The sequence below is a fragment of the Ursus arctos genome, unplaced genomic scaffold (genome assembly GCF_023065955.2).
Source record: "Ursus arctos isolate Adak ecotype North America unplaced genomic scaffold, UrsArc2.0 scaffold_34, whole genome shotgun sequence".
Classification (NCBI taxonomy): domain Eukaryota; kingdom Metazoa; phylum Chordata; class Mammalia; order Carnivora; family Ursidae; genus Ursus; species Ursus arctos.
In genome coordinates, this window is record NW_026623030.1 from 25099333 (window position 1) to 25115527 (window position 16195).

A 16195-nucleotide genomic window follows, 5' to 3' on the forward strand; every position below is an offset into this window, starting at 1 on the left:
ACTCTAAAAATAAGCATTTTGCACATTTCTTTTAGCCTCCTTTCTCTCCATAAAGGCCTCCACAGATGGCTTCTTTACATCATGCTCTCAAATGACTAGCTGTTAAATATTCATACTTATGGAAATTGTACTGTACATACTCCAAACCCCCAGCCAGTTTAGCATTTGTATTTTCTGTATCTCAAGGCCCTTGTTCATGGACCTCGTCCTCTATAAAACACAAACTCGTGCACGCGCGCACACACCCATCGTAGACACCAACTTTTGCCCCTTTATGACTAATTCACCGAGGACAGTCGTTCTTAACCAAGGGGATGGCGATTTCGCCACTCAGAGGGCATTTGGCAATGTCTGGAGACATTTTGGGTTGTCACAACCGGAGGGGGGTTGCGGTGTGGTTGGGTATGAGCAGTGAGCACTACTGGCATCTAGTGGGTAGAGACCAGGGATGCCACTCAACATCCTACAATGAACAGGACAGCCCCTTGCAAGGAAGGGTCTGGCCCAAATGTAAAGTGTGGAGGCCCAGGGGACACACAGACACACGGTGAGGCTGAAAGCAGACTTGAGTGCAGATAAAACACTGAAGGGGAACACGGTAAAGCAAACTGGAGCCAAAAACTTGGGGACAGTGGTGGTGCTCAATGAAGGTCAGGTCCTTTAATCTCTTATTCAGATGAACACCCTAACTTATTAAGGTTATACATTTAAAATCCTGTGTCCTTTCAGTCTTCAAGGTCAACTTACATATGTATTTTTTTAAAAGATTTTTATTTTTTAAGTAACCTCTCTACGCGACATGGGGCTCGAATCTACAACCCTTAGATCAAGAGTCACACACTCTACCAAAGCCAGCCAGGTGCCCCTCAACTCACAAATATTTAAAAAAAATGTTGGTTAAGGGACGCCTGGGTGGCTCAGTCAGTTAAGTGTCTGCCTTCAGCTCAGGTCATGATCCCAGGGTCCTGGGATCAAGTCCCCACATCATTGGGCTCCCTGCTCAGCAGGGAGCCTGCTTCTCCCTCTGCCTGCTGCTGCTTGTGCCCTCTGACAAAAATCTTAAAAAAAAAAACCAAAAAACCAACTATGCTATCCCTTTAAAAAAAATAAAAATAAAAATTCTGGTTAAAATGTAAAACATTCCCTTTCACCTGTTCAATTAATACTCAATTATCTCATGCATGTGACAGATTAAATCCCCCTAAACATAAACACCATTTACAAATTTAATTAAATTCCCTTAAGTTTCAAGCTACAAATTATGATTCTCTTAAGCATTTCAAACCCCACCAAGACTCACAAACAAGCCATATTCCAAATATAAAAGAAAAAAAAGAAAAAAAATCCATGCACGCGTTCCCATCCTCCTACCCCGTGCCCGCTCCCTCTACCTTTCCCCAGGACAGCAGGGCTGACTCCTGGCCCAGGCCACCCAGGCTGGACAGACCCCCACCCTGTGCTGGCTCCCAGATCTGTGCCTGTCTCATCCGTGAAGTTGAGAGTGAGAGTACTCAAATCTTACAGGGGAGGTAACTGATCTTCTCTGGTGTCTTCTCTTCCCTTCGTTCCCTTTTCTCTGCTTCCCAAGGCCAGGGTGAGGAGCTGACTGGCCTTCCTGGCCAATCCTTATTTCTCTATCCATGAGTCCCAGAGCTCAACAGTGGCGTAAGCTTGTTCCCTCCCTTCTCCATCCACTCCAGCTTCCTCAACGCCATGCTCAGTCACCTCCTAGGCTCAGGCACACATAGCATTCCTGATCTTTCTGAACTCCTATAACCACGAGAATCCTATCTGCTTGCTCGTTTACGGTCTCGATGTGAGAATAAGTACTCAGCATGTGACCCCATGCTAGGTGCACAGCAGTTACTTATAAAACCCTTAATACCTAAAGGCACCGATCCCACAAAAATGAGAAACTAAATGCCTTTCATCATAGCTTATTTGAGCAAAGTGACTTCATCTGAAAACTACAGGACTGAAAGCCATGGAAAGGCATACGAAGAGCGCTCCACAGCGACTGGCACACAGTAGGCACACAACACTGACAGTTTCCTACACTGGTTTGTTTTTTCCTAAGCAAAGCTCAAATCTTGGACTCACAGACTAGGCAGTTGCTTAACAACAGGAATGATTTTAAAGAAGGGGCCTTGTGCCCCAGGTCGTCTACTACTTGTGGCTACCCTTCTGTTTTGTGGCATCTTTCGGGAAAGACACTCGGTAAGGTGAGTCTCCGGAGCCGTGGTGGGACCTCTGCCCAGGCCGGCAGAGCTGTCTGCATGTGTGGCAGGGTGTGCGTTTTCTGCTCTGAAGACTGCTGGGTTCCATCCTAGCCACACTGTGAGACGTCTTCTATAATCCATTCTAAACAAAATGCCCACCTTAAGAAAGTACAAGCCCCCAAAAGGAAAGCTCTCTAGGCGAGGATGGTGGCCTGGATACAGCTCCAAGGGGAACTCAGAACCCAGAGAAAGAAAACACAGACAGAGAAAAAAACATATTAGCCAGTTTAATTTATTTAAGAATCTTACAAAAAAAAAGAAGAAGAAGAAAGAAAACAAAACAAAAAACACGACAACAAAAAACTAAATACAGAGTTTGTTATGCTTCATGGTTGATCATTGTTTACTTGCAAGGGTAAACCTCGCTAAATGCAGCCAACACATGTTTATTGCATGAGACCCAATTTTTAAAGTTACATATCAAAATGGTTGGAACAATCGCTTCTGGACACTTGGTACTGGATTAACCGTGGAGGCTGAATGAAGCAGTGCAGAGTCATCAGAACAGTGCGTACCCTTCATACACTAACGGACATTCAAGACAGAGGAGCAATATAAAAAGGGAGATTTTAAAAAAAGAGAACCAAATAAAAACAACCAAGAGTTTACATCCACCTTAGTTTCAAACTGTCTTTGGATTCCATCACACGTTGTCTCAAGATGCACCAAGTCAGATCAGTAAAGGAGGAAGATCTACGCCTACGTATAAAAGCATCCTTTGCTCAGCAGAGGTAGAACCCGGCACGAGTTTTATTGCAGAGATACAGTGTACCTCTTCCCACCTCTCACGGCTGATGGTAGATACAAGTGGTTATTGAAAAATAGTATCAGTAGTTTGCAAATTCAGTACAAACCATGAACAGGATGGTTTTTTTCTCTAATGGCGGTGAGACCACAATGTGCTACGTAGAAACAAGCTCTCTGCTCCTAACGTGGAAGTCAGAAAGAAGGCTCAAGCTTCTTTATCCTCTTCAGTGCCACTGATACTGTCATAGCAAGACAGGCCCTAGGGGTGGGGAGGTGGGAGAATGGGGTATTCTCACTAAGGGGCCTATGGATTGACTTTCAACCTGGAGGAGGCCTGAACTTCCAGAAGCAGGAAGAACCAACCTGGCCAGGCTGCGTCCCTTGCTGGGCCCGCACTGACGGGCGCCCGAGACAGCAGGTGCACACTGCCCCGCTCACCACTCCTCGGGCGCCAGAGGCAGGGAGAGGGCAGGGTGGGTCTGAGCCGGGATTCCCACCAGAGCACATCTCTGACAGGCCCCAATTTAAGATATGTTAGGTTCCCAAGGCTTATCTACATGCAGACAACTTGTATATTTTCAACAAGTCTAACAAGTTCAATAGGTAAGTGAAACACGTATGAGAGTGAGAGGCCCAAGAAATGCTCACCACAACCCTTCCTAAAAGTCATGGAGGAACATCTTCTTCAAGGTGCAAAATCTTTAAGTAAAAAACCCAATGTCTGTTTGCCTCACGGCTGATTATTACCACCATTTTCATGAACCACTCCTGGGTCTTCCCTACTGGCAACACTCATCATCAAGAATGCCTTAATCCAGCTCAGCAACCAGTCTGTGGCTGCTCCATCCAGTCAAGGGCAACCCACCAGGAGTACGCTGGCGGTGAGAGCGGCTCGGGGGGCCTGCTGGCCAGGCCACCACAGTTAACTGCCCGTTCTACCCTCAGCACAGAACCCAGGAGCTGAAGGCTCGTGGAGGCCTCCGCAGTAGTTGTGTTGCTCTCTCTGGAGCACAACTGTTCCTTCAAGTACATTCTTTATGGAGACCCACACATACCAGGCCAGTCTCCCCATCTGCTATTAATATCCATAACAGGTGAGAGCAGAAGCAGATTACCTGTGCTCACTGCAAAGTAAATTTCTGATTTATTATTTGCAGATTAACAGTACAGGCCTGACTTCTTTAAAAAACACAGAAACTTTGCAGCAGCAGCAGGCCATCAATTACTGTTCAGACCCGCAAGATTTTCTACTCAGCTGGAGAGCCACACAGATGAAGGCTTTGGTACAAGGGCAGGAGCAAGTTGGGTTACCGAAGAGCTACAATGGATCCCAAATGCACTGAAGAAGTTAGAGGAGCTTAAAGGAAGTCTTGGGAAGAAATCTGTTTATGTGAAAACATCAGGCTCACTATAGCTTCCAAAGAGCAACATAAATGAGCATAACTCGTCATATAATGACAGTATCAGAAATTGCACTCAAGTACATTCCCCCCAATACAATGCATTGCACACAGTAAAAATTTGTAATAAAAATGCAAACACAATCAGGCATGTTGAAAAATATTAACACAAGATAGACATAGGAATTCTATAGCAAAGATGCAAAACTGAATTCTAAAATATATGAACAAATTCAACTAAGAAGTTTTTCATACTTTTATATAAAAAAAAAATTAAGATGCCCCATATGGGAAGTCAAGAAAAGAATAAATAGGATTGAAGGGACGAGGGAAAGGGAAAAACAAGTGGATGGGGTCCCAATTTACAAGAAATATTTACAGTCAGAATTCAAAAGAACTCAACATTTCTATATATACACATTTATGTACATATATATAAGTACAGCATAAAATCAGAGGATGGGTTTTGGATTTCACCTCAAGTACTCAGAAAAAACTACGGGCTAGCTTGAGTTGCAGGTATCTAGATGTGTTTCCTTCACTTACATGCCCTTACAAGACACTGCATTCGTATTCGATAACTGGCATCCCTTGAGGAATTCTCACAAATGGTTTCTGCTCGCAGCTATAGCCACGACGTGGACTGCCTGCCGCACGCCAGCAGCGAAGTGTGCACAGCCCTGTGTGTGGGTATGTGGTTAGCCAGGGGGACCCCAGACACAGGAGGGGTAGTCAACAAATGCCCATCATCACAGTGGTTGCCTCTGCCATTGGGATGCCTGAACTAACCCAACGTCTGGCTAACTGGATCTCAACCTAACAGCGACTTTTATGTAGCACCATTCTTAGAAACTACCAAATATCACTCAGGTACGTTTTTAAAGAAAGAGATTGTAGACAGGGACCTTCCTCTCAGTATCTTATCAAGAAAAGGACCAAAAGGGAAAACACTTTTCATCTGCTCCTACTTTCATAAACTGAGATGCACCATTCATTTGTAATCTACTGCTTTTTGCCTTCATGCTAAACTGGGAAGCGGCGGGGGGGGGAGGGTAGGGGAAAAGGCTCCCATTGTACAATTATACGCGCCATCCTGGTGCCCTTTCTGGTCGTGCCTGTTAGGAGTTCCAACAGCATCACATGGAGGCTAGCAAATGAATGCCCCAGGGGCTGCAGACACAAAACTGTGCCTCTAAGATGTTACAGTCCCTGGAACTTGGTAATCTAGAACTTTTACCTTTACAGATGAAGCATACTAAAATGGAAAGGGTTCCTGATGCAGGTCAAAACATTTTCGGAAGTGCTGACTCTGAAGCGGACTGGAATAAATGTATGTACACAAACACACACTAGTACGTTGCTTTGGACGCAAGTTCTTGCTTATACACAGATGCGAAGAAAAGATACTGAAGAGTCTATCTGCAATATAGCAGCAAAAAGGGAAAACTACTTAAGATATTTACTTTCTGATCAAGTTGTATTTAAAGAAATACTTCGTTAATACTTTGAGGAACTCACATCACTGATGCCTATCTGGATAATCCCACTGAACTGCAGATAGACCTTGTGGTGTGGAGATTGCTAAACTCGGGGAACACGAATTCCCCCCAAGATACCATCTGAGCAGCTCTGGCCTCAGGAAGTGGTTTTCAGCACAATGGACACTGTAAACTCTGAAAACATGAACATGATTTACAATCAAATCTTTGTGCTCAGAGCCATATTGCTAAAAAGGGAGGGAAGGCATCGCAGGAGCCAAATGGACTCGCATCGGGTTCAACAAGGCCCTGGGGTCAGACGTGGCATTCAGATCCTGAAATGCATGGACCTGATTTACAAAAGTTAGCTGTTGTTAAGACTTGGTTTTTTTGACAGAGGAGGACCTGGAATGCTGGGTTTTCCCATGCTGGCCAACCTGAACCTGCTGACTTAGGTAAGCACACAGTGTAAGGTCCTGTGTTCAGCCTCCAGGGAGGGGGTGAGCAGCAGACTCTTGGCGCTCAACACACCCCACACCATGCTGGGCAAGATGGGCAGGGGCATATGGCACCTCAGGTCCCCCTCTATTTACACTGGTTGCCTTTTTGAGGTCTCCTTGGAGATTTCAGAGGCCTTATTGCTGGACCTTATTTTTAAAAAGCAAAACAAAGCTGCTCCTCAAAGAACAGAACATACATACGCCCTTTGCATCAGGCGAGCTGCTCAAAGAGAACACACCATATCAGGAATTGTGGGGGTCCACTAACTGCATGCTACAGAATCCTTCACTGACGCTGCTTGGAAATAGTCATACCCTGCAAAAAAGATACCCCCCCACAAGAGGAAGTTGGGCCAAGAGCCTATGAGAATCTGTCTTCCCTAACCCTGCCATGTTGTCTCACTGAGGGGAGCAGGTCTGTTTGGGTTCCCTTCTTTCACTTTGGCGTGCTGATGAACGCTGAGCAGGCTACCAGTTTAAAAAGAGAGGAACGGAGCAGTTTTGCTGCAGGTGGGACAATCTGCTCTTGGCTGCCAGCTGGGTCTCGTGGCCCTAACAAGGAACACTGGTTGATATTCGGATGGATCACTGCCTGAGATAGAAAGCCTAGACTGAGGATAAAAGTTGCATCCACTTGGCAAAACGTGCCAAAGAACAGAAATTACTGTCAATGTGTTCTTCTAGGTATTAAGAATAAATAAATCCAAATGAAACTTAAGGCAAACTCAGGCTTAAAGAAACACAGGAAGATGAAAGCCCTAGCTTTCCATCACTGAACACACACCCCACCTGATTCTGCTAGAAGTTTACAAAGTAACAAAAGACAACAATTCAACTTGAGCAAGAGTCAAAAGTACTATCATTTCACCCCTTCCTCGACACCATCTCAATTTTGAGGGTTAGCCCAACTGAAGCCCAAAAGAAGGCTACCTGGAATGCGGAGCCATACACAAGTTCTGCAGAACCCCCGTCACAGACTGCTTCTGAACGTGGTGATGGCCTAAACACGAGTCCACCTCTGGTTAGTATCATAACTTTTTATTTGACATCTACAAGACTGTGGTATCTTGTAGCTTTTGACCAGGTTTATACAATCTCAATTTTTCAATAGTGCAACCTGTGCAAGCAAAAAAAAAGGGGGGGGGGAACAAAAGGAAACAAAAAAAACAATTGTCCCCTCACTTGTTTTTATAAACATCTATTATAGGCGAAACAAAACTTACCCATATTATAGATAAGTGTCTATTCACATTTGTACATTACCATTTTTAACAGCTTGAGATAAACTCTACAATGTCTTACAACACATTAAACAATATTCAAGTTACTGGGTAACAACAATAACAACAAGAAATAAACATACAGCAGAAGCCTCAAGTGTCTCCTCATTGTCTAGTTTACAGCTCAAGTACGGTTTCCTTTTTTATGAGTGACAAATTAAGATAATGAAGTAAAAAAAAAGATTGTTTGCAAGATGGAAGCCAATTTGTACTTCTTTCTAAAACTATCTTTAAGTTAAGGAAAATGTAATTTTAAGAAAAGCAGGCTTGTAGCCATTTTTGCAGCACACATTAGGAATACTATTAATACAATAAAATTAACTTTTTAAGAGTTTTACCACAAAAAAATGTATATACTCATTACCTTGACAAGAAACCTGGGGCAGGGAGAATGGGGCTGGGGGTGGGATTTGCAGGGTGAGAAGCAATACCCAGGTATAAACACTATAAAAATGCAATAACCAATGCTGTACATCTACAAATGTTCTCTCCGGTACTTGACTTGCTTTAATCTTGTTTACGCATGCTTTCAAAGACATGCACTGTCAGAACAAAAACTAGAAAAGAACCTGAATGCATGATATGCAACCTTTCATTTCATGCTTTAATAAACCTATTGTTTAATACGTTGGAAAAAGAAACCAATATATATTTTCTATATTTATAGACTCAAACACATGCATCTGGGGATAGCTCCCACAGCGACTGCATGGATGTACTGCGTTAACCCTGAGCACTGTGTAACATAAAAGTAAAGCCAGTTTGGGAAGTTCCAAGCATTTTTAAACCAATTGTGGTTTGTAGCCTTTAACAAACTCACAAACAAACAGACACACACGCACGCGCACATATCCCTCTGCTCACCCAAAGTAAAAGCATATGGGAAGTACCATGGGAAAAGCAAAGGAAAGACATATGTACCACCATCGGCACTGCTGATTTTCAGTTTTGCTATCTATTCCAGGTTTGTCCTTATTCCCAAAAAAATTAACTAGAGAGAGCACAACTGAAAAAAAATTATAATTCTTTGGAAACTGTCCCTGATTTTTATGCAAATGATATGCTTCAACAGCATTTCAGATACATCCATGTCGAAACCTGTCTGTTCTTATGCGTTGCTCAAGTTGGCGATGCTCTGCGGGTGACGCTGCTGCCAGAGCTGTTTCTGTTGGACCGCAAGCTGTTGAGACTGGTCTGAAGTTGACAGGAGATTTACAAGAGGAGACACACAATTTGCAGGAATGATCAAACCTGCAATTAGAAACAAGAACTGATGAAGGCTGCATCCAGGAGAGCTATATTTTACAGTTTCACAGCACATTCCAAAATGAAGCATAGTATTAAGTGTAACGAAGAAGACACCATGCAAAAATTAAATAAATACCTAATAAGTGAAATGGCCCCTGCAGAAGTAACCCAATTCCTCGACAGCTTTACCCACAAATATCTAAGCATATGCACGTCCGCTGCAACACCATCTTCTTGGTGGCGGAACAGAAGGTCAAGTAGAGTATCTCTCCATCTACTACCTTTGCAGCCCCACAAATGCACATAAACACAACCTGCTTTGGCAAGTACTCATGTACCAAAAAGACTACAGGATAGTGGTTGCAAATTCCAATGCTGACTGAAGCAGGTAATTTCCAAGTGGGCACAGTACAGACGTTAGCAAACTATGGAAAGTGTATGTCCTGGGTAAAGGAACTTGAACTCCTCTCATCTGGGAACAGGGGCTCCATGTTTCACATAAGCTGGTGCGTGTACATATGTGTGTGCACGCACACCTTTTGAGAAAACGAAAAACCAGGCTTTTGACTTTTAAATGTTGGCAACTAATTCAAATGCAAACTTGCAACAACCAAAAATACTTGAGGGTCAAAAAATGTTCACGGACTGACTCTGGCCCACAGACTGCCAATCTGCAACCCATGATAAAAAAGGAAGGTCGTGGCAAACGAAACAAATATGAAGCAGCACGGAAAACTCCCTGTGAAGCCTGTCAGTGAGTGAATGGTGGGCGCAGGTGGCCTGCTCTGCCCATGCTCTCTGCACAACTCCAGGCCGGTCTCTGTGCACGCTAACTTTAGTTTCAGTCTCGGCTTGGCTCAGTGACTGTAAAACAGTAGACTTCAGGGACTCCTCAGCAAGAGGCTGGGCTTAGTCTTTACACCAGGGAGGCTGCGCAGACAGCAACAGTGAGGAAGGGGAGCAGGAACAGCTGAGATCAGCATAAAATAAATGACCACATCATAACTTCAGCCAGAATCAACAATGCCCATTCAAAGGCTTAACTTCCATTTGACCTTTTAAGAACATATAAATCAAGCTCTATTCCCCTACTGGAATAGATACTGAGATTTTAAAATACAAGAATCAAAATTAAAAAAACAGGATCTGATTTTTTCCAACAGCTCAACCTCCAAAATTAGACTCACCTACAATCCGTTGTCCATCTTCTGTTCTTAGCCGAACTATCTGCATCTTCACATTTGTGCCACTGACGGATGCTAAAACACCCTCTACTTTTGTCCAGACACTCAGAACGGAGCCACATAATACGTAATATGTGCGGCAACGAAGACCTATTTCACAAACTAATCCCAAGCTGGCTTTTTTGCAGTTGCCACGCCTAGGATAGATGGGAGGAAAAAATATATGTATATACATACACACACACACACACACACACATAAAAGGCCCACAAAGTCTACCTATGTTTCAAGTGGAAAATGTCCTGGCACGATTTGCCTTTCTTTACTGACAGTTTCTTAGATTACATCTTCTGACATATTGGATTATCCTTTCCAATTTAAGGTATCATTGCCGATTTTTTAAGTTTCTAAGATTTATTTTAGAAAATAAAATTTCTGGGGTGTGACTCCCTGTAAAACGGTTGACTTACTGGTTTTAATATCCATTTAAAAGATCTGTGATTTTAACATTCATTAGTTTACTATGTTGATGCTAGTTAATCAAATAATTCTGCTAGTTACCTCTAAAAAGTGTTAAACAACCAATATATTCTAAATCATGTAACTGGGAAAGCCTCAGCAAACCAAAATAATGAAACCAGTAAATATTTTAAAAACTGTAAAAAAGAAAGACATAAGGTTAATGGTTAAAATTATTTACACAATTCATCAATAAAATTATCTTTGGAATAATAAATGAAGAGAACACATAGTATTGGGCACCTTTCTTGTTCATACTCAAAACAAATGTTTTAGAGAGGACTTTTGTAAGTTAACTTTAAAAATATTTTATCTTGAAAGCTTTTCCTAATTTCCAAAAGCACTGATTTGTTCTCAAAATGAAAACAAAACACTGCTTATATCAAATTTATCTACCTATGTGTGTCTAAAAACCACCTAGCTAAAATTCATCTGTATCCTATATATTCCTTTTCATAAAGTGGACTGGATACCCTACTGACTATTTAATGGGTAAGAAAACAGTGAGACCTATGATCTGCAGTGTATTAAAATATCCCATACAAGGCCCTGAAATGAACACTGTTAAGAGGTATTTATTACACAGTGACTTGAAAGAACACCCCTCCAGCCAACCTAGTAGCACAGCAGATCAGTTCCCAGGCTCGACAACCCATTTTCTGGTGCTGTCAGCAACTTAGTTTCCTACAAGTTCCCTAGCCTTAAAAATGGAACTGATTTGGGACACCAGTAAAGCTTTTCTTAAAAAAGAAAGGAAAAAAATAAAGGAAGGGAAGGAAGAAGAGATAAAAAGTAAGTCTTAATAAGAATGACAGTGAAGGGGGCGCCTGGGTGGCACAGCGGTTAAGCGTCTGCCTTCGGCTCAGGGCGTGATCCCGGCGTTACGGGATCAAGCCCCACATCAGGCTCCTCCGCTATGAGCCTGCTTCTTCCTCTCCCACTCCCCCTGCTTGTGTTCCCTCTCTCGCTGGCTGTCTCTATCTCTGTCGAATAAATAAATAAAATCTTTAAAAAAAAAAAAGAATGACAGTGAAGTCCACACTGCCAGACGACAGTTGGTCAGAAGTAACAAAGCATTAGCGAAGAACAGAGGGGACACCCAGAGAGTGTGTGGTCCACAGACATACAAGTATTTCTGATAAAAGGAATGATACCTAACAGTAATCTGTGGACTTAGAGAGACAGACAGCTGAAAAGCGAAGGTGTTTTTAAATTAAATCTCGATCACATTTGGAAAATATGGTGAGAAACATGAAAATACTAACCAATAAGCATGAGTACAAGTATCTGCAGATGAATTATACTGATCTAACCAGTGGATCAGGGCATCATCTGAGACTACCTGTGAAAATAAGACAAAAATTCCATTGAAACAGTATTGTTTTAAACAAACTGGCTGCCTTCTAATGGTCTCTAAAGCCAACTTATAATAATCCCGATACGGACAATCTGGCCCTTGCTATTGGCTGCATGTGAATGCCATTCATAAAGTCCTGCCATTAGGCACTTCCTACGTAATAAATGTTTCAAATAGCTAGTTTAATTGTAATTGTTTACAAGTGAAACCGGCTAGGAAGAATTGTAATATAAGGCAATACTAAAAATTAATAGTAATGTTAGAAAAAAACATAGTCATTCACTGTTTTTCTACAAATCATTGCAAAATATAAATATGGCAGTTCTAATTTCTATAGTTAGCACTGGAAGTTTCCTTTTTTGACAACCCAAGCTGTTTCAAATAATCATCTTACAATTTTCTTAATGGTTGATAACATTAAGACTGGGGTGTTAATGTAACAACACTTGACAACATGTTTTCTGAAAATAATTTTCCAGTAATCAAATAGGAAAAATTGACAAAATAACTTTAAAATAGACACAGAGCTCTCCTAAACAGTTTCAATATATTATAAAAACAGGTACTCATAAATAGTATAATGTACAAATGAAAAAATACCTTCTTATATTTCTTTTTTAGATCAGCATAAATTTCTAATTTGAGCTGTTTCCCAGTATTTGGTCTATAAACTAAGAAAAGCTTCTTTTTAGGGTTCACTTCTTTAACTAAGATGGCAGTTTTCTTGTTGTTCCTTATCTATTAAAAAAAAAAGTGAAAAAAGTATAAAGATTTGTGCTGCACACTTGAAGATAAACTTGTTGTTTGTACCATCATATTAGCAAATGCAATCCTTTGAAAGACTGTAATGCCGAGTAAGCACACGAATCTAACTGTGGAGAAGGACGGCAGCTGCTCATCTCCCTGAGTTTCACAAGGCCCCACCCAAATGAAAGTTCTTGTGGCCTAATTCTGGGGTATGCTGAACACGTATGTTGAGGCCAAGATACTCCTTCGAAGACTGTTTTGAATAAAGCTTCAAAGCACAAATGTCCAGTGGAAACAATTTTGCTTGTTTTAGTCCATGTTCCTGCCTCAGACAACCATGTGGGAGGAGTCTAGGTAGTGGGGCAAGGTCTTCAGAGGAAAATCCTTTTACCTCTATGTTTAAAATTTTTCATAATAAAACATTATTAAAAAATGTTCCTCTCGGGACGCCTGGGTGGCTCAGTCAGTGAAGCATCCGCCTTTGGCTCAGGTTATAATCCCAGGGTCTTAGGATCAAGTACCATATTGGGCTCCCTGCTCACCTGGGAGCCTGCTTCTCCCTCTACCTGCCACTCCCCCTGCTCGTGCAATTCTGTGACAAAATCTTAAAAAAAAAAAAAAGAAAATTAAAAAAAAAAAAGTTCCTCTCCTTGAAGTTACAATGAAACACAACATCGAAGACAACGATTTTGATCACCCATGGTTCCCTCCATTCATCTACTAATCCATCAGGGCTCGCTCTCCCTATGGTTGCCATTAAGAATGAAGTGAGATGTCACATGATCTGTAAACAGTAAAGCTATGACGGGAAAAAGCCAAAATGTGGAGCAAATAATACATAAATATGTATGTAGAAGTGGAAGAAATGGATGCATCACACGAATGATGGAAATTACATACATTTTTAATTTTTTAAAAAAGTTGGACTTATGGTAGAAATGCTAAGAGGAAGAAGTTATTAAAAGGCCCATTAAACTAAAGGAAAATAAAGATTAGAAAATTAACATCGTCTCTAAGAATGGTGAACAATTTCTAAGCAATAATCTCTGGAGGAAAACTGAAGGAAAAAAAAAAGTTTCAAAGTAGATACTTTGCCAGCTCCTCTAAAAAATAAATAGCTCACTGAGCTACTTTACTTTTCTCTTCATGGATATTAAAGATTCTTTATCATTCACTTGTTCAGATGATGTGAAACATTTATATAATTACTACAAAGTCTGTAAAACAATGGTTAAGGTAAAAATTACATTTTACATGTTTTATCAGTTGATGTGAAACATTCAATAAAATTATTATACTTATAGGACAGTGTTTAAAGCTTATAACAGTGCAATCTGTCTTTATAGTGTCAAGTTAGTTCATTATAATTACAAAATAAACCACCACACTGTAGTGGAAATAAAAATAATCCCGAAATAGTTTTCCTAATGTTAACGCATGGTTAAACACTGTAAATCATGTCTGCTTATTTTTGCGGAGTTTCAAAGACAAACACCTGCACCTTCCTGGAATGATGCCCCTTCTAAGACTGCCTCTCCTCACATCCAGTCATCTGCTGCCATGCAGGAAGTAACAAAGGACCAGTATTACTACATCCTTTCACGCAAAGGAAGATGAGGATCAGCACTTTCCTCAAAATCTAGCAGTGTGTAAATTTTGGCAATAATTTGGAATGAAAAACCAATAACCAAGACCTAATGTGCACCAATCAAAATCCCATCTAAGGGAGAAATCTGAATAAAATCTGGTGAATTATGTAATAGTGATATAATGCTGGTTTTGATATTATGTTATAGGTTTGTAAAATGTTACCATTGGTGAAACTGGTGTACAAGGAATTTCTCTGTATCACCTCTCATAAGCTCATGTGAATCTAGAAACATCTCAGTAAGATTTTTTTTTTTTAAGATTTTATTTACTTATTTTAGAGAGAGCGTGCGCACTCAAGAGCCAGGGGAGGGGCAGAGAGAGAGAAAGAGAGAGAGGGGGAGAGAATCTCAAGCAGACTCTGCACTGACAGCGAAGCCCGACAGAACTCGATCTCAAGACCCTGCGATCATGGCCTGAGTTGAAATCAAGAGTGAGAAATTCAACCTACTGAGCCACCCAGGCGCCCCTCAATAATATTTTCAGAAAACAAAATAATTAGGAGCCAGATTCGGTTTGAGAGCTTTGCTCTTGAATCAGGGACCAGTAAAATCAGGACTGTGACCAATATGGGCCTGAGGCTCCTAAACTTAAGAACGTGGAAGCAAGGAAAGAAGGAAAGAAAAGAGGGAGAGAAGGAGGGAGGGAGGAAGGGGAGAAGGAAGAAAAAAATCAATAAAAAAGAATAATCAGTAGAAACTACACACAGCCTACAAAACCTAAAGAATTTACTACCTGACCCTTTACAGAAGAAGTTTGGGGACACCTGCTCTAGACAGCTATGGTCTCACACTGCCTCTGGCACCACCATATACAGTCTCTTTTATGCAGTTACATCTTGAACCTGGTCTTCATTTACAGTTGGTCTCTCCAGAAATTTGGCAAATAAAAAACAAAATATGGTATATACATACAATGGAACATTATTCAATCACAAAAATGAAGCACTGGGGCACCTGGGTGGCTTAGTCAGTTAAGCGTCTGTCTTCAGCTCAAGTCATAATCTCAGGGTCCTGGGATCGAGCCCCATGTCAGGCGCCCTGCTCAGCGTAGATTCTCTCTCCCTCTCCCCCTGCTCGGGTGCAGGCAGGCACGCACTCCCGCGCTCTCTCTCAAATAGACAGATAAATCTAAAAACAAACAACCTCAGGGATTAAAGCTCCCAATAAGCCCTTCTTGAGGACTCTACTACAGAACAGTCTACAAACAAAAAGATTAGAGATAGTAACCTTAAAGACTAGTGAGAGGTGAGCATCAAATTTAATTACCTTTAGAGCTAATATTAAGTATTAAAAGAAAAGCATACTATAGAAGTGCCGTAAGCTGACAATGAAGAAACAGCACAACTATGTTTTAATGAAATGGGAGAATGGGGGAAGCAAAAGCAAAAAAAAGCTTATGCTTTTTTCCCCAAATTATTCAGGAATATTGGGGTATAGTATTGGTAATCTTTTATCATCCCGTGTGCCAGGGAGAATAAAGATTATTACTGCAGAAGAGCACACAGATAAATATCAGAGAGAGGTGACATAAAAATTCCCTAGTCTTTAACGGGAAAATTCAAGGTACTGTACGATGACCATGGATGATCGTATACACGCATGCATGCATTTGTGGGTGTGCGTATGTCTCCATGTAAATGTACGACTATGTAAACACATACATATTTACACTTCCTTCCTCCTTAGCTCTACCCACAAATACTAAGGAATTATTTACACTCATACCTAAAAAGTAAATCTTTCAGATATAAAGCTTATTAGAGGCCTACAGAACTAAATATGAATGTAGTCCTTTGTGAAGGCCTAC

The 16195-nt window shown here is 41.3% G+C and overlaps 1 protein-coding gene across 5 annotated transcripts in view; it reads right to left on the reverse strand.

Annotated features, from left to right (window-relative positions):
* Positions 1–2495: 2495 nt before the first annotated feature.
* SBNO1 (strawberry notch homolog 1) overlaps positions 2496–16195 on the reverse strand; it is a 54711-nt gene continuing 41011 nt past the window's right edge. For all 5 annotated transcript variants that reach the window (XM_048221415.2, XM_026514743.4, XM_026514745.4 and 2 more), the window contains 4 exons: positions 12593–12730; positions 11901–11977; positions 10120–10313; positions 2496–8935 (listed from right to left, as the gene is read on the reverse strand). In XM_048221415.2, coding sequence (XP_048077372.1) covers positions 8793–8935; positions 10120–10313; positions 11901–11977; positions 12593–12730 — 552 coding nt within the window. In that variant the 3' untranslated portion in view covers positions 2496–8792. The remainder of the gene's footprint in view (positions 8936–10119; positions 10314–11900; positions 11978–12592; positions 12731–16195) is intronic.